Source organism: Leguminivora glycinivorella, chromosome 14, assembly GCF_023078275.1.
Source record: "Leguminivora glycinivorella isolate SPB_JAAS2020 chromosome 14, LegGlyc_1.1, whole genome shotgun sequence".
Taxonomy (NCBI): Eukaryota; Metazoa; Arthropoda; class Insecta; order Lepidoptera; family Tortricidae; genus Leguminivora; species Leguminivora glycinivorella.
Window position 1 is genome coordinate 5,684,580 of NC_062984.1, and position 25,809 is coordinate 5,710,388.

At 41.5% G+C, this 25,809-nt stretch overlaps 1 protein-coding gene across 1 annotated transcript; it reads right to left on the bottom strand.

Annotated features, from left to right (window-relative positions):
* Positions 1-25,465, bottom strand: LOC125233373 (exocyst complex component 6). The gene is given in 17 exon segments (XM_048139367.1): positions 1-790; positions 2,423-2,623; positions 3,145-3,356; positions 3,608-3,700; positions 4,573-4,783; positions 5,343-5,428; positions 5,880-6,015; positions 7,869-7,929; positions 7,932-7,959; positions 8,879-9,032; positions 13,925-14,063; positions 14,692-14,767; positions 16,634-16,814; positions 17,663-17,801; positions 23,734-23,839; positions 25,012-25,158; positions 25,280-25,465. Coding segments are annotated over 17 exon segments (2,229 nt in total). The 5' UTR covers positions 25,301-25,465; the 3' UTR covers positions 1-552.
* Positions 25,466-25,809: the final 344 nt, after the last annotated feature.

Genomic DNA, 25,809 nt, shown 5'->3' on the forward strand with positions numbered 1-25,809 from the left:
TTGTAGCGCGGCGATAGAATCGCGGAGTGAGTCGCCCCTGGTTATAGTTGAATAAATATGTGGCTGGCAACTATGGTGTATTTCTCTACTATGTGTATGTGAGTAAGAGCGACATCAACAGTTGCCGTCCACAAATTGCAGTGAATATAAATATGACCAGTTTAGAAGTCCTTTAAATTAACATTTTTTTTCACAAGACTGGCGCATAGGATATGCCTCAAATTAAATTCAATGATGGCAGATGTGCAAGGATCAAGTCAAGTATCTGTCATTAGCCGGGTGCACTCAGAGTGAGGCATGTCGCGCGGCAAACTTGCTATGACGTGCCTCAGCCGAAGCAGTGCGCAAGTTTCGAGGCAGGTTGCTCGGCCCAGTCATGTGGACCGGGCTATTAATCATTACATTGCATGTGATTAGTGTTATAACAATTACATTCCATCCTACTGCCTGTTTTTAGATTCTATCTAACCGTAAGTTAACACAAAGGCACTAGAGCTTACATTTAACACGGAGGACTCGGCTCCTTCACCACTAGTCCCGCACTGCACTAAGCTAGCCGTCGCTCTGCAGCTGGCGCAGCTGCTTGAGCACGGTGTCGAGGAGCTTCCTGCGGTCGCGCTCGTTCTTCTTCAGCACGGCGAACACGGAGGACTTGGCCTCGGCCTCCTTGAGTTTCTCGAGCAGCGCGGCCGCGTCGCGCGGGCTCACAAGGTTGTACTTATTGCTCTCCATGTTGATGTCGTGGAGGTACGACGACCAGTCCCACCCGGTTATTAGGTCGAGGAGTTGTCTGAAAACAAAGTTTTATATAATTATTGACATTATCCCATAATAGCCGGTAACACAGACCAACCCCTATAGACATCCATTACAAGACGACTCGCGGTCGCCAGCCTTCCTAGTATTTGCACTGATATAAGCGCGGGCGCTCGCCGTGCCCGATCAGTATCGACCAAGTAACAGACCCGAAAGCAGCGCGTGTTTTTCGCACTAAAAAATTGGAAAAGGGTATTTTGATGCCTTAAAGATGTCTACCTGTAGTGTGAAATGGTGTGGAAAGGTAACAAGAAGCTCAAATTTAAAAACAGACGGCATTACATTCCACAAATAAGTCATATTTATAATTTATTCAGAGCCGGCATAGGTCAACTTACATTGGCCACTTACGCGTCAGTAGAGGGACAGTCATACTTCTGTCCCTTTTCATCTGGCGCGACTGCCCGCCGTCCTTGAAACGGCCAATCACAGCGCGCTTAACACATTCCCCGCCCGCTCCTCGCACCCCAAACACTGGTGACTAATATCGCGAACAAAATATACAAGATTGCCACTCTATAGGAGGTTCTCTGTGAGCCGGTAAGAACAGAGTGAGGATTTACTCGCGAGGAAAACGGACAGTGTATAGAGATTTACTCGGAGGACGGCCGTCCGGAGTCGGTCTTTCAGAATGCTCATAGGTGCCTCGGTCGTTTGCCGCGCACCGGACGTGTTTGTTTGGTGCGTGTGGTTATTTTGTTCCGAAATACAACTAGACGGGTCCACTGAGCAGCCTCGCACGGCAAACGTCCGTCCTCGCGAAGCAACGTACTTATGCGCGCAGGTTTGCCTCACCCGAGCCCATTTGCTAGGCAAGATGGCGGCCCTCAGTCAGCTGTTGAAAATAGTGCAGTACATATTCAAAGCCGCTCGGGAGAGATTTTAATCTAAAAAAAAAAAGGAATACCAACAAGTTGTTTAGATATGGATAATGTCATTCCATATGAAGACACTAAATTTTGATTAACTTTTGCGCTGACTGATTTTAAAACAGTTTAATGGTATGTAGAGGCTCGCACTGAATGACGTCGAGGTTGAGTTAGTATAGCGCGCCGGCGGAGTTCTTGTTTGACGGCGGGGTCCAGTAGCTCCTACACTGGGTACACTGTATTACCCTACGGGCTTGCAGTTGCAATACACTGTATTCTCACCGTAAGCTAGTAAACTGCTCAAGCAGCTCCCCCTGGTCCGAGAGCCATGGTAGCTAGAGAGCTCCGGAAGATATCTACTTGACGGCGGGGTCTAGTTGCTCCGACACTGTCATGTACTGTAATAAGGCCCCACTGTATTACGGCTCAGCCACGACATTGGTCTAAGCGCGACAGCGGTGAGCGGCGGCCATACATTGGAGCGAGACACAGCGATGGGACTTTTCACTCGCACGTAATGGCTGCCGCTCACCGCTGACGCGCTTAGACCAACTTAGCTTAGGTTTGTACTAGACTGTAACGGCCCGGCCACGACATTGGTCTAAGCGCGTCAGCGGTGAGCGGCAGCCATACGTGCGAGTGAAAAGTCCCATCGCTGTGTCTCGCTTCAATGTATGGCCGCCGCTCGCCGCTGTCGCGCTTAGACCAATGTCGTGGCTGAGCTGTAATATCCTTACCGTAAGCTAGTAAACTGCTCAAGCAGCTCCCCCTCCCTAAGGCCGGGCACAGGCTCGCCGGCCGCGAACTGCTCGCACTGTATAACATCTAAGTCCAGTTGATACAGCGCTCCGGAAGAGATTTGTTTGACGGCGGGATCGAGGAGTAGGTTCCGAAGGCGGGTCGCGATGCGGTTGGTCGCTGCGCGCACCGCTGCTACTCTGTAGACGAGAGATTGTTAAGTTTAAAAGCTTTCGACAAACATGTTGCGATTTATTAATTACATACGTGAATGATTAGACCGTCATGATAAACGTTCGGTGCCACGTGTCGACTTGACTAGCAACCTGAAGTAATTCTCAATATCATCATAAGCTACCATCCACACTCATTGTCTTGCGGCGCGCAACGGACGTCTCCGCCACGCCGCCTGAATGTAATTCAAAAAACGTCTCCTCAGTACATTTTGTATAGGAAGGACGTAAAGACGCGCCCCAGGCGGCGTGGCGCGCGCGTGTTACGTCCTTCCTATACAAAATGTACTGAGGAGACGTTTTTTGAATTACATTCAGGCGGCGTGGCGCGGACGTCCGTTCCGCACCTCAGGACATGCGTCTCTTAAGTGTGGCCGGTCCCTAAGTTTAAGTCACTGTGCTAACTGAGCTTGCTCTGGCAGTTGCTCCAAATACTTATGTCAGTGCCGCGGACAGATATCATCAGCTCTACAAATTGTTGTACTAACCTAGCCCGCTCGGGTAGTTGTTCCAAAGAAGTCAGCACCCCGGACAGATAACTCAGCATATCCGTCACAAAAGCAGAGGCCTGTCCGGTCGGTTCGACCAGTAACCAGTCGTAGTTCTCGAGGTCGAGAAACTCGTCGACTTTCTTCTCGAGGTTGTCGCAGATTTGCTTCTCTGCGTCGTCGCGGGCCGCTTGGAACATGCTGCCTGCAGCCTGTGACAAAAAAAATGTGGCATTCATGATGCAACGTTCACAAGCACTGAATGTAGGAGATCTGCGCTAGCTTTCAAACAATATTGTGGAACATGATATGGATGTTCTCTTAGTATGGAGATCGTCACTTCGCTTCAAATCACAGTGTAGTTCATTGTTTTAAGAAATCTGTGTAGCACTGGAAAAGAAAAAACCGGGTAGACTTTCCACTTAAATTAGTTTTGTAGATGTATGCAAAATTAATAACTTACTTGTGTGGTGACCAGCTCTGAACCGGTGATGTTGCTAATAAACTCGTAGAGGCATATGGTCGCGTCCTCCAGGTAGTGGGTGTCCACGATTATCTAAAAATAAAATTACGATTAAGTAGAATAAAATAATCGTAAAAACTATATTATTATTGATAATGTATCTGAATCAGTTGCGTCCGCTCAACAACAAAGAGGCTGAAAGAACGAATGCTGAACAGTAGCGAGCGAGATGCGTCAATGTTAGCGGATGCCTAATCAGTACACAGCAGTAACGAGGCAAAATTACTTGCCGCGGCCACTCATCGGCTTCCACCAAGACCGAGGCCGGCAGAATGTTGATACGTATATGAACTACTAGCTTTTGCCCGCGGCTTCGCTCGCGTTAGAAAGAGACAAAAAGTAGCCTATGTTACTCTCCATCCCTTCAACTATCTCCACTTCAAAAATCACGTCAATTCGTCGCTCCGTTTAGCCGTGAAAGACGGACAAACAAACGGACACACACTTTCCCATTTATAATATTAGTATGGATAGTAACTAGTAGTACCTGGACAAGTTGCGGTAAAGGATGTCTGAACAGCGCTGACAGGCAGCCAGTAAAAGATCTGCTGAGCAGTAGTGAGGTCGAGTACTTGAGCCAGGCGTATATGAACTACAAATGCGGCATGTACATACACCAGATAATATTTAAAAAGCGCTGACAGACATCCCGTATGCCTCGGTGAAGCCAGCTTAGAACTCGAGCCACGTGTACAATTCGAGGCGGTAACTAAAGCAGTAGATAGTAACTGGACAAGTTGCATCAGCGGTAGCGGATGTCTAAACAGCGCTGACAGACATCTAGTAAAGGATCTGCTGAGCAGTAGTGAGGCCGAATGTTTCGACGCGTTGGCTTGCAACCAGGCCGAGGCCGGCGGAGTACCTGAGCCACGCGTAGATGTACTACAGTAGATAGTAACAAGTACCTGGACAAGTTGCATCAGCGGCAGTGGGTGGCGGAACAGCGCCGACAGGCAGCCGGTGAAGGAGCGGCTGAGCAACAGCGAGGCGGAGTGCCTGGCGGCGGCGGCGCGGCGCGCGGCGGCCAGCCCGAGCCCGGCCGAGTACTTGAGCCACGCGTAGATGAACTCCTTCACCTGCACGTACACGCCGGGGACTATGGACGAGAACGGGAACCTGGAAACGATGTACGATTTTAATTTTAAATCTGCCAGTTGGGACCTATAGGGATGACGACTACATAAAAAAATGACATTCCGTTTAGTCCGTCGGTTAGGTCGTCCAAAAATACTGAACACATATTTTTCACTACTTCTAATGAATGAAAAAATACAAAGATATAAAGGATCAAAGTTCCGGAGTGGGGGCATGTGACGTCACTTCTAAGTAAAAATTGTACCTAGGCGTGACGTCACGCGAAACTTCAACGCACTGTACCGTCGTCATTATTCGTTTACGAGAAAAAAGAAAAAATACGTGTCTAAAATTCTTTGATAATGTAACTGACGGACTAATTAGTTTTTTTAGTCGTCTCGCCTCTTCTAAACACATCTTTCGACACAAATGCATTCAGATTTTGTTCTAAAGAAAAAAGATAACGACGAATATGTGAGATTTGACAGAGATCAGTTATAGTAAACGTCAGTTTCCTCATTATCCTCACGGAATATAGATGAATGTTGAAAGAACATGTTTGTATATGCTAAACAAATGTAATAATAGCGTAAGTGCTTACTTTCTGGGGAAACCTTGAGCTTCCAATTCTTCTCCATCGTAGGGAAATGTGTCCATTACACCGTCGTATTGCTCTTGATTGGCCACCTAAAAAGAAATATTTTTTTTTAACATTTTCCTTTATAATTCTTATTTTCTCCACTACAAAAAAATTATAAAAAATAATTTTGATATATAAAATTTGAGTTCTTCCTAACAATACCCCACTTGACCTAGTAACTCAAGTTTAATTTACAGTTGGGCATTTTGGCAATTTTCTATAATTTATGTTAATTAAAAAAATACCTTCAATTTGTGGAGGTTAACAATGTTCATAACTATTCCAATTTCATACCGATAGCATAAGTAGTTCTCGAGATATTAAGTAATGTGACAGACTGACAGACAGACGGACGGACCGAGCGGCACCATAAGGGTTCCTTTTGTACCTTTTTGGTACGGAACCCTAAAAATGGTGACTATATTGTATAGAAACTTTCACAATGGAAACGGACCTCAGGCTAACAAATTGTTATGGAACAAATAACTGTACACGTACCTCAATCGGCAGGAAAGTGGCGTTGTCCAGAATGTCTCTAAACACGACCACCCATCTCTGCATCAGCACCTCTGTGTAGTGTTCTGCCATTTCTTGGAGCAGAAGCGGTAACGGATCCGCGGGCAGTCCGTAGCATCTACAAAACAACAGGTTGCTAATTATACCACTACATTCTCACGTTACAACCGAAAATTGTCGGTAGACATCAGTGGCGGGGCGTGAAAATTTTCGTTGGTAAAGCCGGAGAGGGTTTTTGGAATATGTTTTGTATGGATTTCTACAGATACTAGAGAATTTTAGGGAACCCGTTGGGAATCGAGATGTATTGACGCTCCGCCACTGGTAGACATAGACATTAAATAAATAAGAGTTCAGAATTACATTACAGCAGCCATACTCAAAGTGTGCTCCGCGGATCCCTAGGGCTCCGCAAAGCCTCTCTGAGGGCTCCGTGTGAATTTTGGGTACCTGATATGCAACTTCAACTCTCTTCCAGGAAACCAAATATTCACCAATTGTTAAAAAAAAAAACAATTTCAGGTTTCAGGTAATACCTCACATTAGAATCTAATGATTAGATTTTACTAATAGGATTACTTATTAAAATAAAGATAGCGACTATTTTTTTTATTTCATTAAAGGGTTCCGTCAGGTATTTTGCTTTCTAAAAGGGTTCCATGGGAAAATAAGTTTGAGAACCGCTGCATTACAGAATGAAATCTTAACACATTCACAACCGGACAAAAAAAGGAGCACTTTAAAAAAAAATATAGATGGGCTTACTCTTGGCACACCTCGGACACTGGCGATCAAATATTATATGAAAGAGGAGCGATCCTAGCACACAGTCTAAACTCGTGTAGGTGAACGCGTACTATGCTTGTATGAGTGAAATATGACAGGTCGACTGTTCGCGTTTTTGACAGGAGGTAACTATGAGGTAACCTAGAGCCGCCCACCCCGGCACTTTCAGCGGGGAGCAGGAGTGGCCATAGGTACTGTATACAATAGTACTCTTTATTATACTGTGCTCTTGGCCACAGACTAGCCAAAGGCAAAGACGTGGCCTACGATGGAGTGAGCTCGCCCAGAAGATGTCTGTTCTGTTCACCCTTGATATAAAGGTTGCCGGGTCTCAAATGTTATAGCTACAACCGCCCGCTTGTATGGCGACAACGGCGCTTGTATCTGTATGCGTTGTCCGGTATCTGAGCAAAATTCACCAGGCGGGTTCTTGGTTGCAAAAATATTAAGTTTCTCAGCTTGAAATACTTGAAGGCTGGATTTTGAGAAAATAGTACATTACGATACAAGTGCGTAAAAAGGAAGTTCAAAACGAGTGGCGATAAATTAAAACACGACCGAAGGGAGTGTTTTAAATCGACACGAGTTACGAATTTCCTTTTCGCACGTGTATCGTACGACGTTTTTCAGTACAGATGGCCCTCCGAAGTTTCGACCTGGCATATAATGAACCACTTCTCGCACTAGTGCGTAAAAAAAACACCATCTGTACTGATAATTACAATACAATACACTTTATTGCACAACCTCAGAAATGTACAATTCGTCATCACCCTCCTTGCGTTATCCCGGCATTTGCCACGGCTCATGGGAGCCTGGGGTCCGCTTTGACAACTTATCCCAAGATTTGGCGCAGACACTAGTTTTTACGAAAGCGACTGACTGACCTTCCAACCCGAAGGGTAACTAGGCCTTATTGGAATTAGTCCGCTTTCCTCACCTTCGCTTTCCGGTTTCCTCAGAAAAAGTCATTGGTACGAGCCGGGTTCGAACCCGCGACCTCCGGATCGAAAGTCGCACGCTCTTACCGCTAGGCCACCAGCGCTTCAGAAATGTACAATTCATAGTAAACAAAAAAAACTTAAATATGTATGTACCAAGTTTATAAGTAGCATATCTGACCACCAGTACTACTACTTTTACCTTACTGTACCTACCAGATGAAACTGAGACAATTTAACTTACTTGAGTGTATTGATGAACAGCACTATCTGATGCTTGATGCTCAACATGAGCGTCGGATCACCGACATACTCCATGTGTCTAGTAGCCAGTCCTGAAATACGAGATATATCCTGAGATGAGACCGTTTCGGAACACTTTCCCCTTTTGTCTTATTGATTGTATAATTTTCTTTTTCGTGCGTGTTTGCGAATAAATTAGTTCTATTCTAATATGTAACTTTAACCTTTGTGAGTGGATGTGCGCTTGGTACTCACGCATTCATATAAACAGGTTTGCTAAATATCATGCTAGATGGCGCTGACCGAAGAACGGCTATATGGAACGGCTGATAATAGTTATTTGTTATACAAGGGTGCAAAGTTGTATTTTAACGCCGTGTGGAATTATTTAACGACACGACACGAGAAGTAAAATTCATTTGCACCCGAGTGTAACACAAAACTTTTCCCCTCACTATAGCGAGGAAAGTACAACGCAAAAAACGCATTTATCACTGCTTCCAGTAGTTCCACAGGTGGTAAAACATCGTCGTCACTAGATTGACTAACTTTTATCAATTTTAGAGCAGAAAAAATTACTATATTCAAGGTCCAATTACTTTAATTCAAGATCCAATTACTTTATCCACTAGTGGATAAAATGCGTTTTTGCCCGCTGGTATTAAAGGACAAAACACGTGTTTCCGAGCTAGTGCGGGGAAAACTAGGTTCCATATGTTTTACCTTGGAAACCAGCCCAGCCCTGTGCTGAGTAGATGCTCCTCCAATATGAAGAACCCCAGTACCGCGTTAAGGTTGCTTTTGACGCTTTGTATGTTGTCGAGATGGATGCCAAACGCGCTTGCTACTCACGTAGCTCAGCCCATAATTTGATCCCAGCGTTCACGTTAGTTTCATGTAAACAGGTTTGCCAAATGTCCTGCTAGATGGCGCTGTCTCGAGAACGGCGATTTGTACATCGCGCTAACGAAAATTTTATTGTTATGTAAATAGCTGGGATTATTTGGATACCTTGGAAACCAGCCCAGCCCCAGTGCTCAGTAGATGCTCTTCCAATATGAAGAAGCCCAGTACTGCGTTGAGGTAGTTCTTGACGCTTTGTATGTTGTCGTGCAGGTTGCCCGAAGGGATCAGCACCAAACGCGCCTGCTGCTTCCGCTGCGCTCTGTCGACATTTTCCAATCGTAAGTATACGAAGAATAGTACATTGTACAACAAGGGGAGGAAAAATCAATCAAACAATCACACTTGCAATGTAAAAAAAGTTCGGTACAAGAAATTTCATTATTCCCTTGGGAGAACAATTTCTCTATAACTCACGCTCCGCTTGCGTGCAATAGCACATTTAAAGTGCGGGTGTGATGAAAAATATGTTGCATATTAAAAAATAACTACATAATTATTGTAATTTGTTGTTATGAAGTAACAACCTACATATGAAAATATTAATTATGTCGTATAAATTCAATTTATATCTGTATATCAATGTATAGTCACGTTCAGGTTGTTGTCAGTTGCCATCTATTGTTAACAGGTGTTAAACGCAGGCTTTCATTTTATAAATATTACCTTTTAGGGCTGGTTTTTCAATCGCTAGATAAATAATATCTGTCAGATAAATGTTAGCTGTCATTGTCATTTATACGTGTGATGAAAAGGATAGTGATAACTTTATCTGGTAGATATATTTATAATACGCCGTACTGACACCGGACCACAGGTCACGTCTATTTCTATTCTACAACCTTCTAAATTAACACGTTCAGGGACGCTTAGTGACGTCATCTGTCATAGACCAAAGGAAACAAATGACTACGCGTATGCTATACCATACGTGTCCACCAAGCACGTATTTATAGAAAGTCTAAGGGGGGGGTCCGGGTCATGAACTCAACCGGATAAAAAAAGGTCTCGAAAGGACTCGAATTAATAATGATGCAAAATAAAAGACACTACTTCGTTATAAAACTATATTTTCCCCTCACTAGCTCGGAAACACGTGTTTTGTCCTTTAATACCAGCGGGTAAAAACGCATTTTATCCACTAGTGGGTAAAGTAAGTTAACATTGAATAAAGTCAAATTAACTGCTTTAAAATTGATAAAAGCAGGTGAATCTAGTAATAAAGATGATTTACCACCTGTGGAACTACCTGGAAGCAGTGATAAACGCATTTTTTGCGTTGTAGTTTCCTCGCTATTAGTGAGGGGAAAAGTTTTGTGTTACACTCGGGTGCAAATGTATTTTACTTCTCGTGTGTTAAAAACTCGCAATTTCAGGATTCTATTCTCGAACCACTGGCTCCGCTCGTGGTTCAACTATAGAATCCTTTCACTTGCTCGTTTTTCAATTTCACACTCGGCGTTAAAATACAACTTTGCCCCCCTTGTATAACAAATAACTATTAATCGTTTTCTTCTTAAAATTAGTTGATTGACAATATCATTAGCGTCTATTATAACGGCAGCTATTTCCCTATGGATAGACATAAGGGCTAGCCCCGTGAGGCGCTCTTGTTCCGTCCTATTACGCAAAAATGTTTTTAACCTTTTTAAGGTTGAAAAACTTCTTTCAGCAGTTGCTGTTGATACTGGCCACTTTGCCAGTATCAATAGCAACTTTCTGATCCAAGGAAAGAAATTTAGATCACACTGGTCGATGGCCCCAATAGCAGGTCTAGGTTTTTTTCAGGCTCCACGGTTGACAAATGACTCGGATCTACCTCGGATATCAAATTTTCCAAGAAAGCATATTATACGTTTCGCCGGTAGTATATCTCCGCAGTTTCCCCTGGAACATTATTGCGATGGGTTTGGCGACCAGTTGTACGAGGTGCCACTAGTTCACCGCTAGGGCATACATTTTCGGCGCCCTTGGGAAGAAGATTCACATCGTAGGAAATTAAATCGCGAGAGTAGCGAGCGCGAAATTTTTTTTCATAGTAATGCCGTAATTTGAAGATTAACTCAAAACAAAATTTATGGATTTCGTCAGACAGAGTGCGAAAGGGACAAATGGTTGAACTTTCGTAGTCGCACCCTAGTATAGTTACGTGTGGCTGAACGTGAATATCATATGTCCATAAAATAACAAACAAAATGGGGCACTATAGTGGCCAAGTCAGGAAAGCAGATTCGGAATTTGTCCTAACTAAAAGAGCAAATAATTATAAATAGTAAGCGCGATTTTTTTCTATTGACTCGATTAATTAAGACAACCCGCCAGCGGCGAATCCGCGAACTTTCAAGCTTTTATCGTCTGCACTCTGCAGAGCTGCGGTCTTTGTCATATTTTGGGGTATTTTGATTTCACAAGGCGCCTATGTTCCCGATTTTTAGGCCTTATATTTCGCCATCACTTTTATTTTTATAATAATGCTTAAGAGTTAATTAAAAGATTAACTGCGGACTCGGTCGTCACCGTCGGGACGCCCATTTCGGTATTTTGCCACTAAGTGATCTGAGTGCTTTGAAATTCGCTCACCATCTGCTGCGACCACAGACCAAAACAACAAGACGGCCCTTACAGGGCGACTCGCGGTCACCACGCATACGAAAAATAAGGTTTATATAAGTATGAACGCGCGCGACACCGGTCAGTAGCGCCCAAGCTTACGACCCGCTAACAGTCCCTATGTCCGTTCGAAAAAAAATCAAAAAGAATCAAATTATGTTTCTAAAATGGTGTCCTGTAGCATAAAGTGGTGTGGCAAATCAACAAACAATTCAACATATAAAAAAGATGGAATAACATTCCACAGGTAAGTCAAATTCATTATTTTGTTGAATATTGTTTATTATCCGCGGAGTTCATTGTATACTGGGTAATATGGTTGTACTGGGCGGCGCCGAAGTATGCCCATCCCTTTTCGTCAAGTTAGGAATGCGATATGCTATCCCTTTTACGTAAACGACTAGGGATGGGGGCCATGTTTGTTTATGTCTGTTGCGGGAACTTCGTGCTGCCGTTCGTACCATATGGTACCATTTAATGAAATATAAAAGAGAGGTGATTTGTAATTGAGAATAATTATCTAGAAACTGTAGTTTTATTTAGTTGCTTGATTAGTTTAGAATAATTGGTATTCATTAGTAAGTAGAAATGCATAGTTTAGTTATTAGTTAGTAGAAGGATTGTTTTTGAGGTACTATCACAATAATTACTTAATACGAAATATTAGCAGTTATTCAAAGTAGGAAAAGACCATGAATGTGACATTCTCCTTAACAAACGTCCATGGGATACGATTGCCACCAACGTTTCACCTTTGACCTGATGATGAACTTGGAAAAAGTGCGACGGAACTCAGAGTTGGTTTGTGTACGGCATATGTTGTGTGGGTTTTTTAGAAACCTCTAGGTGAGCAGTTAGGTCTCCGGTCATGTAGACTTGTAGGAAGAATATTAAATCACGAAATAACTATAAATAAGTTTGAAAAACTGCATGTAGTATTTTATTTGTTGCAAAACAAATTCGCCACGGTACCGGTACCGGTACCATTGTCTATAATAAACATGTCCCATCCTTACGGCTACGCGTGAAGGTGCGCCATTATTTGAAACGACCAATGGCAGCACCGTGCGCTCCCGCCTCGCCCCGCAAGGTTTGGTGATTTGCGTCTCGAACAATATTGCTTCCAATAGGCTTCTATGGGGGTGTTCTGTGGCTGCGACTCACAAACTTGCGCCTGCCTGAGACGTTTTGCGTCTTTGGCTTTATGAGGAACTCCGCTTTGGACTATCGGGTAGACTCATATTTTTGCATTTGGATAGCGACGTAACTTTGCCGTTCGCCGCACAATGTGGTTCGTCAAGGGCTAGAATCCTCCTTTTACGGCGCCCCAGCAACAGCGCCCTTATGAATGGCAATATGGCAATATTTCCACTTAATCTGAATTACAAATCTAGATTTTCAATAGGTGGATTAATTTCCGAATCCTCTCGCCATTTTGTGATATGTGCGCGCCTACGCAACGTATAATTTTTTGTATGGATTTTTCCACATTCTCGATTTTGGCGCCACCTTACCATGTGGCGCCTAGAGCGGCCGCTCCACTCGCTCTACCCTTAATTCGGCCCTGCCTAAGGGGGGGGTTTGAACCCCCTGAACCCCCCCCCTTATATACGTCCTTGGTGTCCACGAATGTGTTCAGATTGACCATTTAAACCACTATGCCGGTGACACAAGGTCTGTGATCAAAATAATCGAACTCCTATCCACTGACACGTACGTGTGTTTAAACAAGTTTACTGGCCTATGTCGGCCGCACAGCAGGCATGCAAGCATGGTCGCGCGATAAGTAATAAAACATCTGGTCGTCCCTATCGCACTATATATTTAGGAGGGACGGTCAGATGTTTTATCATTTATCGCGCGACCACACTTGCTTGGCAGATGTGTTTAAAAACTTCATATCCCTATACCGCTGGCATAGGAATAAAAAATTGACTTATGCCAGTGGCATAGGAATGAGAATTTAGTAATATCTACCGGCATAGTGTAGGCATTTTAGTAGTAAAACAGTGCCGGGGAGAAACGCTTGGAATAAAATAATACAAAAATGAAAGTTTTTAAATATCACTGGCTATTAAAAATATTGCATAACATCATCCCCATACAAAAATAGCTCGTACAAAATAAATCGAAATAATTATGATCCTCGCCAAATTACACATGAAACTTAATCCCATATTTTTCTCCGTATTTGTTGGAACGACTAGCACATGATATTACAAAACAGTACGGCATATTCTTTTTGTAAACATATATTCTAAATATGCCGTACTACAACTGTTCCGACTGGCCGCCATTAGCGCACTGACAAGCTCCGTGGCACAATATTGAGGCCCCGCCTACCATGGCACAATATTCGTGGGGTCATTTTTGAGAGCTCTTTAGACATCTAGGTATATTAACAATCGCTGCCTACGGGTATTTCATCACAGTGACATTGTTAGTCAGCATCAATATTTCCTTGTTGAACAGGCAATGAACAACGAAATGTTACTTTCAGGCGACAATTGTCACTTTTGTCAAATAGGCCACAGTAATACTGACCTGTAATACTGTATGAAGTCGTTCTTGGCTCCCAATACTCCGTGGATGTGCAGACAGCGGTGCAGCGGACTGAAGTCCACCAGTTCATGCGGACACTGCGCTCCCAGGTTCTCTCGGGCGATTCCCAGGAGGGCCATGTCTGTAAGTACCAATCAGAGTCAGATCAAACTAAATGTGCGTTTTGATAGCCTCACCTGTGCCAAAGAGGATAGAGTATTTAAAGAGAGTTACTGTCAAAGTAAAATGTGTAATCACAGTGCATAGACTGCCATCTCTCGTCACAGGCTTAAAACTTTTGAACCTCTGTTTTGACAATTTGGCCCATATTCTTAGCTTGATATGTTTTAAAATGACAAATATTAATATTAGCGCCATCTAGCCGAGCGTACCCCAAAGGTGTATCGCCATCTAGCTTACCGTACCTTTTTCTGTATGGGTTTGGGGTACGTTTTTTTCTTAGACTTTATCTGTCTATACGAAGTTATATAGGTCTTTGCCTGTGCAAAGGATGTTTTCTATGTATATAAGTATATATTTATCTATTTAAGTATGTATATCGTCGCTTAGCACCCATAATACAAGCTTTGCTTAGTTTGGGGCTAAGTTGATCTGTGTAAGGTGTCCCCAATATTTATTTATATAGTATATCACTTGAAGCAATAGGTCAAATAACGTGTTTTATGCTCTAATTTTCATTTTGATTAAGCCCTCACAATATTACGTAGGTATATATAAATAACAAACATGAAATCAAGTTTCTAATTTACCTTTCTTAGTTTTTACAATAGTGGCCAAGCTTCTTCCCAGCATGTCTTGAGTTTGCTTCAACGCCATTGCACCTACCTATAAAATATTGATAACATTACGTCATAAAATAAATGATTACATGCAGAGAGGTTTCACTCTAGCTGATATTCCAAGTATTCCAACTTAAAGCATAGTTAATTTAGAATTGGTACGCGATGGGAGGAATAATAATAATAATAATAAGCCCCCAGGGCAGCTTGTGGCGAGCTGAATGGGAAGTGGCGTCCCTTGGGTCCCATGCCCCCGAGAGTCGGTCAGGCCCCTCCCTCCGGCTTGCCTTCACTGGCCGGCCGGAGTGAACACTGAGCAGGGGCCGCAGGACTCTCACCTCTGGCTTGCCTTAACCGGCCGTCCAGAGTGGGGTGCCAGAGCTATATGCTTGCAGGGTGGAAGTGAAATATGCATAAGACGCGAGTTGGCACAGTGGCTGTTTCGTACAGACTGGGTAGAAAGCGGCGCACACCTCTCCACACCCTGAGCCACTCACGCTATGTTGTCCCCTTGTCGCTCCGTGCGAGGAATTTAATTTTTAAATGTAATTACATACAACAAAAAGATCAAAAAGTAAACAATATTTTTTATTGCAGAATATAAAAGATCGTTTATTAATTTATAGCGTGTCACATATCTTTCAATCATTCAGTATGTTTATGCACAAAATTACGGACTTTTCTGAAAATAGTATTCATCATCCTCTGAACAAGATTTTCATCCATCTTTTTTGTCTGTTGATTCCGTGTGGACCGCAAGGAGTGGATATTTTGAATTATTTTGCCACTATTATTTAATTGTCCTTTAATGAAATAATGATTTGGGCAATAATTATTGCCTAGTAGTTTTCTGGAAATTCAACAATTTAGCAATCATTGACCCAGACCAAGGGGATTTTTCACGTATTTGTTCACAGTGCATTTTCGCCGGTCAACGTCCATCATCAATAACTTACAAACGCAAAAAGTTAGATCAACCAAATTTCTAATATAGAGTTATCAACGTATTAAAATTAAGATGTGATTATCAGTTATTTTTAATTTTTAAATATATTTTTTTTATTCGTCGCTAAACGCGTGCCAATACTATGTTAACTATGCTTTAGACACTTGTCCCACCGCGAGCTAGTAAGCTATGAGCTATCGCCTATAGAAACGAACAAAAGATGAGCACTCCCATGCAAATAATAAGATATTGATAGCTCACCGCTGGGCGAGTAACTATTAACATCAGACAGTCGAAGATGATGATCAAAGGCATGGACCAAAGAAGAACCAGGTATCTGCTGAATCTAGGTAAGAGCAGTCTGAGAATGTTGACAGGTATAATTACTAGGCACAACACTCTCAATAGACACCTCAAGGTAATAGGAATAAGAGATGACGAATCCTGTCCACACTGTGGTATGGAGGAAACAAGCCTACATTTGTTAGCGAAATGTAGTATGTATGCGGCACCGCGATACAATACATTTGGTAGAGATAGACTAAAAGCAGAAGAACTCAAGGATGTCGAACTAAAAGATGTCCTTTTGTTCTGCAGGAAAACAAGAAGATTTGAAGAAGGAAGTGTGGGAATGCTGCCGGAACAGTAACCTGCAGCTCCAACTCCAGGGAATTGGGCTGAATGAACACAGCAAGTGATCGACAGCCCGCCTGCCTCCGGCCGGGCGTCCCTACACTACATCTACAACTATTAACATCGCCGTGTCTCTTTTATTTACGCGTGAGTGATTATAGTTTGTTGGTTTTTATAGTCGCGGTGGGACCAGTGCCTCATCTAGTTATTTTAGTCGTTCATTTTGGCACATGGCCTAATGTTAATAGTACCTTAATAGTATTTGCTCTACCATTTGTGGTGGTTATACCCAGCGGAGGGTTATAATTGAACTAAAACTAATAATCATATTACCTGTGGACTGAGCCGTCGTATATTCTCCAGGAAGCCTCTCAGGTCAGCCATGGAGGCGTCCCGTATGGCTTGCCGGAGCCGCGGGATGTCGGACGCGATCTGACCACACCACTTGTACGGTCCCACGCGCGGGAGGAGGACGTGCTCTAGTTGCTCCAGTGTTTTCAGGGCTGGGTAGTATCTGAAGCACAATAACAAATTATTAAATAAATAAATATTGGGGACACCTTACACAGATCAACTTAGCCCCAAACTAAGCAAAGCTTGTACTATGGGTGCTAAGCGACGACATACATAAACTTATATACATAGAAAACATCCATGACTCAGGAACAAATATCTGTGCTCATCACACAAATAAATGCCCTTACCAGGATTCGAACCCAGGACCGCGGCTTAGCAGGCGGGGTCACACAACCAACTGAGCCAGACCGGTCGTCAAATAGATGTAGCAGGGTACAAAAGTAAATAGTTGAAGAAGGTACATAGACTAGGTTCTCTAGGTACTATCAGCTGCAAAAGTTATGAATGAATTCATTGATAAATTCGCCATGCACTTTTGCAGCTGATAGTACTTTGAAATTTTTTCTGAAGTTTAGTTTCATTGCTTTGTCACAGACACAGACTGAGACATATTGTTTATCAACTGAGCCAACTTTTTTTTTTTTTTGAAATCTGAGACATATTGTTTATCAACTTGAGTGTTGTGAGAACCCCTTGAAGAACCCCAACGTAAGGGAAACACCTGAACGTTTTGGGCAAAAACGAATGACAATGAAAACACAAAGGAGTTGTCAGTCTTTAGCACACATCGTCAAGAACATATAAGCACTATCAGCAAGGGAGACAGCATTTTGCATAGCTGCTGTGAAATCCAATTTGGGATCGGAAAACACAACCACAAGGCAGATGTAAAGTGCCCATGTGTCATGTTGACTCTTGCACTATTCAGTATTTTAACCAGCAATATTTGCTACGTTTAAGCACTTTAAATCATTGTTTTGTATATGATATCAAGTCAAACCATACCTCTTTGCTTCAACCTGTGTCTTCAATTTGGAGTAAGTTGTAAGCAGCGGGAGGCAGAGTTCCATCTTCTCAATAGTGGCTGCAATGTTCAGCTCTACTCGCCGAGCCCTGATCAACTCCTCGGCCCGAGAACAGAGGCCTGAAAATTTAGTCAAACTTGAAACACACATTGAGCACTTTAGGTTGAAGTTTAGTATTCCTGATATTCTTAAAAATATCACATTTATAAGGTGCAAGAACTTGCATGTGATTTAAATTACATTTTGTACCCGACTCTCTTTGTTCTTGGCATGGTAGGTTACACGAAACTGGAAGTGAGGCGAAATCTGTCATTGGCGACATATGTGTTCAAAGTTTGGCGGGGGATCGTGCACAATCCGGAAGTGCTGGGGGAGTTAGGACTGGTGGTGCCGCGCGCGCGCGGGCCGTGCCGCCGCGCTCCGCGCATGCTGGCGCGCCCGAGCGCGCGCACTAATTTGCAATTGCCGTTGGTCGCGGCAATTAATATTTTAAACAAGATCTCGGTTGAAATAGATCTCTTCAGCTGTACTCTTACTAAGTTCACAGAGGCCACTTACAAACATTTGTGTAATTTAAATAAATGAAATTATATTTGCTAAATAGTGTATATATCCTTTATTCGGTTAAGGACAGATTCTGGTTTGGACAGATTCTGGTTACGGCAGATTCTTTTTAGGACAGATTCGTGTTTGGGCAGAAATTGGGCAGTCGCGACCAAAAACTTTAAGTCGATCAGTAGGCCTAGCACATGATGGCCGCGGGAGTATGTCGCCGCGAGATAGATGCCACGTCTTCTTCTAACTGTATTAATGACATAAGGACGGGTAGTCTATCTCGCGGCGACATACTCCCGCGGCCATCATGTGCTAGGCCTACAGAACAATCACATTATGCAATTTTTTTTTTTCATTTTCGTACAAATTGTATGGGGAAAGTTTTCTTCAATTTGTGGATTTTCTAACCGGAATTTTTTTTTTGGTTCCATACTAGCTTGATCCTGGATGGAAATAGGATCGAATGGCATAAAAAAAAGTTTGTCACAAATTATGTTTTTCTCGCACCCTGTATGTTTTTTCCAAAATCTGTTAGGCACTGGTCCCACCGCGAGCTAGTAAACTATGAGCTATCGGCTATTTCAAGGGACAAAAGATAAGATAATCGCTTCCGTGAATATAAAAGTGACAGATGTCATAGCTGGGCGATGAACTATAGTAGCCCGGCTATGATATCTCTGTCACTTTTATATTCACGGGAGTGATTATCTTTTGTCTTTTGAAATAGCCGACAGCTCATAGTTTACTAGCTCGCGTTGGGACCAGTGCCTAAGGCACTGGTCCCACCGCGAGCTAGTAAGCTATGAGCTATTGGCTATAAAAAACGAACAAAAGATAAGCACTCCCGTGTAAATAAAAGAGACACGGCGATATTGATAGCTGACCGCTGGGCGAGTAACTATAAACATCGCTGTGTCTCTTTTATTTACACGGGACCGGGAGTGATTATCTTCTGTACGTTTTTATAGCCGATAGCTCATAGTTTACTAGCTCGCGGTGGGGCCAGTGCCTAAACGCCAAACTTCATTCATTTGAAATCGGTTGATGGTCTCCTGAGACCATTTTCGCGTAGCAACACGGGATCTAGTACCTGCCCTCACTGACCCATTTGGATTTTATGTAGAAATTGTTGGTATACTCTGACCAGCCAAAGCTGCAGTAGATTTTTTTTTAATTTATGTGCGTCCTAGTTTTTCATTAAAAAAAATCTCGATTCCGAGCTCTCGCTGATTTATTTATACCTATGTGTGCTTACCATGACTTGTATTCGATTGCGACTCTGGCACACACTGGTGGGAGCAAGACGAGCATACTTTCGATTGCCAGAGTCGTAATCGAATACAACTCATGGTAAGCTCACTATACACATGAAATAACAATACATTCTTTTTTTTTGGGCAGTCCTGTAAAAAGTTCTATTAGGGTTCTAGACACTTTTTTCGATGATTGTATTTCTGCCCAAACAAGAATCTGCCATAAAAAGAATCTGCCGTAACCAGAATCTGCCCAAACCAGAATCTGTCCTTAACCGAATAAAGGGTATATATTAATGGTAGATTTGATATTCCTATTTTAGAAAGAAATTTGTTTTATTTTAGTAACTTATTTTATATTGAATTTGACATTGAATTTTGTGATAATGATAAGTAATGAATAATAATGTATTTTTAGTGTTAAGACCCCTTATTCCTTAGAGCGCTCATCAATTTCACGAAACGGCCATCGATAGATGGCGTTGGCGCTCGGTACGCGAGCACCGGCAACTCAACGCGCGTTTCAACGCAGACACGAATAATCTTGATAGTTTTGAATTAAATTGCTAATAACATAATTTTCAATTTTATATGGGGACTCTTTATTTAATTTCATATTCATGGTATGGTTGTAGTAAATAAGGTATATGAATGTAGTAAAAGTATAGTATTAGTCTACATGTACATATATAAATTCAGGTTTCCTAATTGATTGATTCAACAACCAACACCGCTGAGCCGAAACTACGAAAGCTAGAAAGTCGAAATTTGTATAGATTGCATTAACAAAATTTCGAAGAGATAAGAATCGATTATGAAAATTTACACCCCTAGTAGAGGGAAAAAGGGGGTGAAAGTTTGTAGCGGGATCAATTTGTTTTTTTTTTATTAGGAAAATTTTAGTTAGGAACTTGAAATTAGAGAATAGTTTAATAGTGATTTCTGTTTTTTAGGGTTCCGTAGTCAACTAGGAACTCTTATAGTTTCGCCATGTCTGTCTGTCCATCCGTCCGTCCGTCCGTCCGTCCGTCCGTCCGTCCGTCCGCGGATAATCTCAGTAGCCGTAAGCACTAGAAAGCTGAAATTTAGTAACAATATGTATATCAATCACGTCAACAAAGTGCAAAAATAAAAAATGGAAAAAAATGTTTTATTAGGGTACCCCCCCCCCTACATGTAAAGTGGGGGCTGATTTTTTTTTTCATTCCAACCCCAACGTGTGATATATTTTTGGATAGGTATTTAAAAATGAATAAGGGTTTACAGAGAGTTTTGAATGATTCACGGTTATTTTCATTAGACTTATATTGACTGGGATATAGACCGTGATTACCTTTTTGATTTTTGTCGAGCTCCCGATATTTCGACGCAGTTGCATGCATCATGATCACGGAAAACTGACGAAGGCGGGTGGATGTTAAAGTTGTATAGACAGCGCGCGCGATCTACCCTCCTTCGCGCGCGTCGGCTGCGTTCACTTTCAGCGTTACCACTGGTCGCGTTCACACTCGATGGTCTGTCCAAACACACTACACTCACAGTGTCACTACGTTTGTTCAATTCTGACTTCACCGGTTTTTTACACAAACAAATCACTGGATTCCATACATTAGATAGTTTGAAGCCATCCTCACGATTGAAATTTTTATATTTGTGAATCTCAATGGCTTCTCTGAATGGCTTCTTTGGCCGGTGAAGTCAGAATTGAACAAACGTAGTGACACTGTGAGTGTAGTGTGTTTGGACAGACCATCGAGTGTGAACGCGACCAGTGGTAACGCTGAAAGTGAACGCAGCAAACGCGCGCGAAGGAGGGTAGATCGCGCGCTGTCTATACAACTTTAACATCCACCCGCCTTCGTCAGTTTTCCGTGATCATGATGCATGCAACTGCGTCGAAATATCGGGAGCTCGACAAAAATCAAAAAGGTAATCACGGTCTATATCCCGGTCAATATAAGTCTAAGGGTTTACTAAGATAGTTTTTTGATAATATTAATATTTTCGGAAATTATCACAGTTATAGTGACTTTCATATTTTTATAAGAACAGCATGCACTTACGTCCAGAACAGTGACATTTGGTGCATTGGAACTGCTCATGATGTGTCACTTTTTAACCGTCGCCTCAAATCTGAGAGATTTGAGGCGAGGTTCTCAATTCGTCTGTATGTTTATTTATTTTTTTAATTTTTTTATCTTTGTTCCTCGATATCTCCGTTGTTACTGGACCGATTAAAAAAAAAATATTGAATGTATATGAATACAGATAAAAAAAAGTAGTAGATAAAAAAAAATATCTGTCCCCTCTTTACATGTAGGGGTACCCTAATAAAACATTTATTATTATTAACGACCTTCCACATATTTATAATGAGCCCAAACATGATGGGGTTATGATGAGGAGAATAGCAGTTCTGTTGACCACCTCCTGACTCCATCATGAGAACTTGGACCTCGTCTAGTTCGATGGTGCTCGTCAGCCCAAATCTAATGAGCCCGAACATGATGGGATTATGATGAGGAGAATAGCAGTTCTGTTGGCCACCTCCTGACTCCATCATGAGACCCTGGACCTAATCTAGTTCGATAGTGCTCGTCAGCCCAAATCTAATGAGCCCAAACATGATGGGGTTATGATGAGGAGAATAGCAGTTCTGTTGGCCACCTCCTGACCCCGTCATGAGACCTTGGACCTCATCTAGTTCGATGGTGCTCGTCAGCCCAAATCTAATGAGCCCAAACATGATGGGGTTATGATGAGGAGAATAGCAGTTCTGTTGACCACCTCCTGACTCCATCATGAGACCTTGGACCTCATCTAGATCGATGGTGCTCATCAGCCCAAATCTAATGAGCCCAAACATGGTGGAGTTATGATAAGTAGAATAGCAGTTCTGTTGAACATCTCCTGCCTGACTCCATCATCATGAGAACCAGAACCTCATCCTGGTCCCAAAATATAATAATAATTCAAACTCTCAACAAACTTCACGTATAACTTAAAATCCAAAATCATATGAAAAGCATGTCGAATGCTAAAATTGCATAAGGTGTAAAAAGGATCAAGATTTGTTTAGTCGCAGTTTACGGCACTTCTCGGAACTATCGCGCTGCTTACGAAAGCTAGGTGCGCCGGACGATCAAACGCAGGTCCGTTGTCTTCGAGCGCTCTGCGCAGACTGAGCGGGCTCGCGTTAGCACAGTGTCTTTTATTCGAATTTTAGGTGTTTTAAAAACATATCTATCGACAGAAAGGTATGTCTTATATGTATGATTTTTTTTTTATAGGTCAATAAGAAGTCCTAGTTTAGGATAATATTATTTAAGAGTTACAAAAAATGCAGGAATTGCAGGAAAAATACATAATGTAAACCTCTTTTTATCGAAAAAATGGGGAGGATACGGAAGGTTATTTATCCACCATTTCAAGTAAATCTTAAATTTTAGTATTTTACCTCTAAGTCACAAGATGGTATGCCCCCTAGGCAAACGTCGCAGCGGCAGACCATACACAAGACGGGACAAAGACATTAAAAAATCAGTAGGCCCAAACTGGATCCAAATTGCCCAAGATAGGGACATGTGGAAATCGATGGTGGAGGCCTTCACCCAAAAAGGGTCTAATGCACCAGCATAATTAAACAAAAATCAATATAAAAAAAATGTAATACCTACTTGCAATTAGAATAAAAGACTTTTTTATTTTTCCCCTCACTAGCTCGGAAACACGTGTTTTGTCCTTTAATACCAGCGGGTAAAAACGCATTTTATCCACTAGTGGGTAAAGTAATTTGACCTTGAATAAAGTCAAATTGACTGCTTTAAAATTGATAAAAGTAGGTTAATCTAGTAATAAAGATAATTTACCTCCTGTGGAACTACTGGAAGCAGTGATAAACGCATTTTTTGCGTTGTAGTTTCCTCGCTATAGTGAGGGGAAAAGTTTTGTGTTACACTCGGGTGCAAATGTATTTTACTTCTCGTGTGTTAAAAAACTCGCAAGTTCAGGTACTTGCTCGTTTTTCAATTCCACACTCGGCGTTAAAATACAACTTTGCCCCCTTGTATAACAAATAACTATTATTTTATTTTATTTATTTAACCTCTCATATGCTTAGGCTGCATAATATGTAGATCTGCTCCATAGAAAACATAAACATCCAACATAGAAAACATGACTCAGGAACAAATATATGTGACTAACATAGCTTGTGTACTTGTGTACCCTTAGTAGTCCTTACCTTCAGTAGTCTCCTTAACATTGGCATCCACATTAGATATCTCTCCATGGAGCTCCTCTGCATGTGACCGGACTTGGAGCAACTCACGGATGGAGTCAATGAAGCCCTACAAATTAATCATTATAACTTTTATTAAGTACTGCAACTGCAATGTCACATTTGAGTCAGACACACTTGAGTAGTTTCATATGCTCTGCCTACCCCTGTATGGGATACACGACGACAACAACTTAACATACAAAATGGTTTTTGTTTTAGGTTTACCCAGCACCTTTACACCACAAAAATTTTCTGAACATTCTTATCGTGCGTTGTATGTCTAACGTCGTCATTGGCAAAATCCCTCCTGCCAAAAGAGGGGAAAGCCATAAAAAAAAAAAAAAAGCTAAATAAATAAAGCACGTAACATCTGCAGAGTTATTGCATCCCTACATATATGTGGCTTAGTAACAGAGAAGTGTTCTTAATATTATGCTTGATTTTGTCACTCCTGAGAAACCCTTATCTTCTGTCAATGAAAAGACAAATGTTGTAAATGTTGTAATTATGTAACTTATTTTTTAGGGTTCCGGATGCTTATATATGTCTGTCTGTCCATCTTCAGATAATCTCAGTAAGTAGCACTAGAAAGCTGAAATTTGGTACCAATATGTCACGCCAACAAAGTGAAATAAAAAAAAATAAATTTTAGACTGTCTGATAGGTATTTAAAAATGAATAAGGGTTTAGAAATAATCGCTCCTAAAGGAAAAAAAGTGCGTCCCCCCCTAACTTTTGAACCATATGTTTAAAAAATGTGCTCTTTATAAAGCTTTCTAGGAAAATTGTTTTGAACTTGATAGGTTATAGTTTTTCGAAAAAAACTTGCAGAATGCGGTTTTTTTTTTAGCAGAATGCTTCATACAAACTTCCACCTCTCATTTCAGGGAAGTGGGGAGTTAGAAAGAGACAAAAACTAGCCTATGTCACTCTCTAGCCCTTCCACTATCTCCACTTTAAAAACCACGTCAATTCTTTGCTCCGTTTTGCCGTGAAAAACGGACAAATAAACAGACACACACACTTTCCCATTTATATATTAGTATGGATGGATTTGGATATAGATTTTAATATTTTCAAATACTTTACAAAGCAATCGTGACTTCTACTCAATGATCATGCATCATGCATTGAAAATAGACCTCTTTTTATTTCGGAAATTAGCTCAACCTTAATACGACTCACAACAGTTTCAATTGGAATTGGTGTCATAAATTAGCTTCATTTAAACTGAAATACCTGGTAGTGGAAGTTGCACAGTTTCTCGATCTCTTTGTCATGCTGTTTGATGCGCTCATCTAGTTGCTGTACGAACGCTTCGTGACCGTCACCTTCATACACCGACCGGAACGCCGGACCCCAATAGTCGTCTATGCCTTCGATCTCCTGCATAATTCATAGAAAACAAGGATAAGAAAGACATAAGGGATAATCTATAATGCATACATTTCAATTAAAAGTAGACTCAAATTAGCAAGAAAAATCATTTAACGAAGTGGGTGTATACCTGAATAGTAGCACTCGTCATTTTGGACCGGTGTTTGTTATTAAAACTGATGTTAATATAAAGAACTGCAGTTCATTTCCGATAACATTTCAAGAAAGATTTGTTATTCTGTATATAAACGGGATTTTCTCATATTTATCACACAAAAAACAAGAAACGTAACAACGAAATCACTGAAAAAATGTTGACATTGACTTTGACAATGACAAATAAGAAACGTTTTTAAAAATTCCTTAAATTATCAATGGCTTGCAATCAATTTTGCAAAAACAATCTTCGTAAAAGAACTTTTTTTTTATCAGAATCATAGCGGTACTAAACTGAAGACCTTATTTAGATTTTTCTTTATAGAATTTTATTTGTTTACGTATTGTGTAATTTGAGTGTGATCTTGGTGTGATCCGAGTATTTTAAAATTTGTAAAAACACCTCAAGCTTTTTAACGTACGTTCAAAAACTTCCACAGGCTTAGTTCTACTCGTCATTTATAAATTAAGTATTTATGAATAGAATACGATTGCTTCTTACAT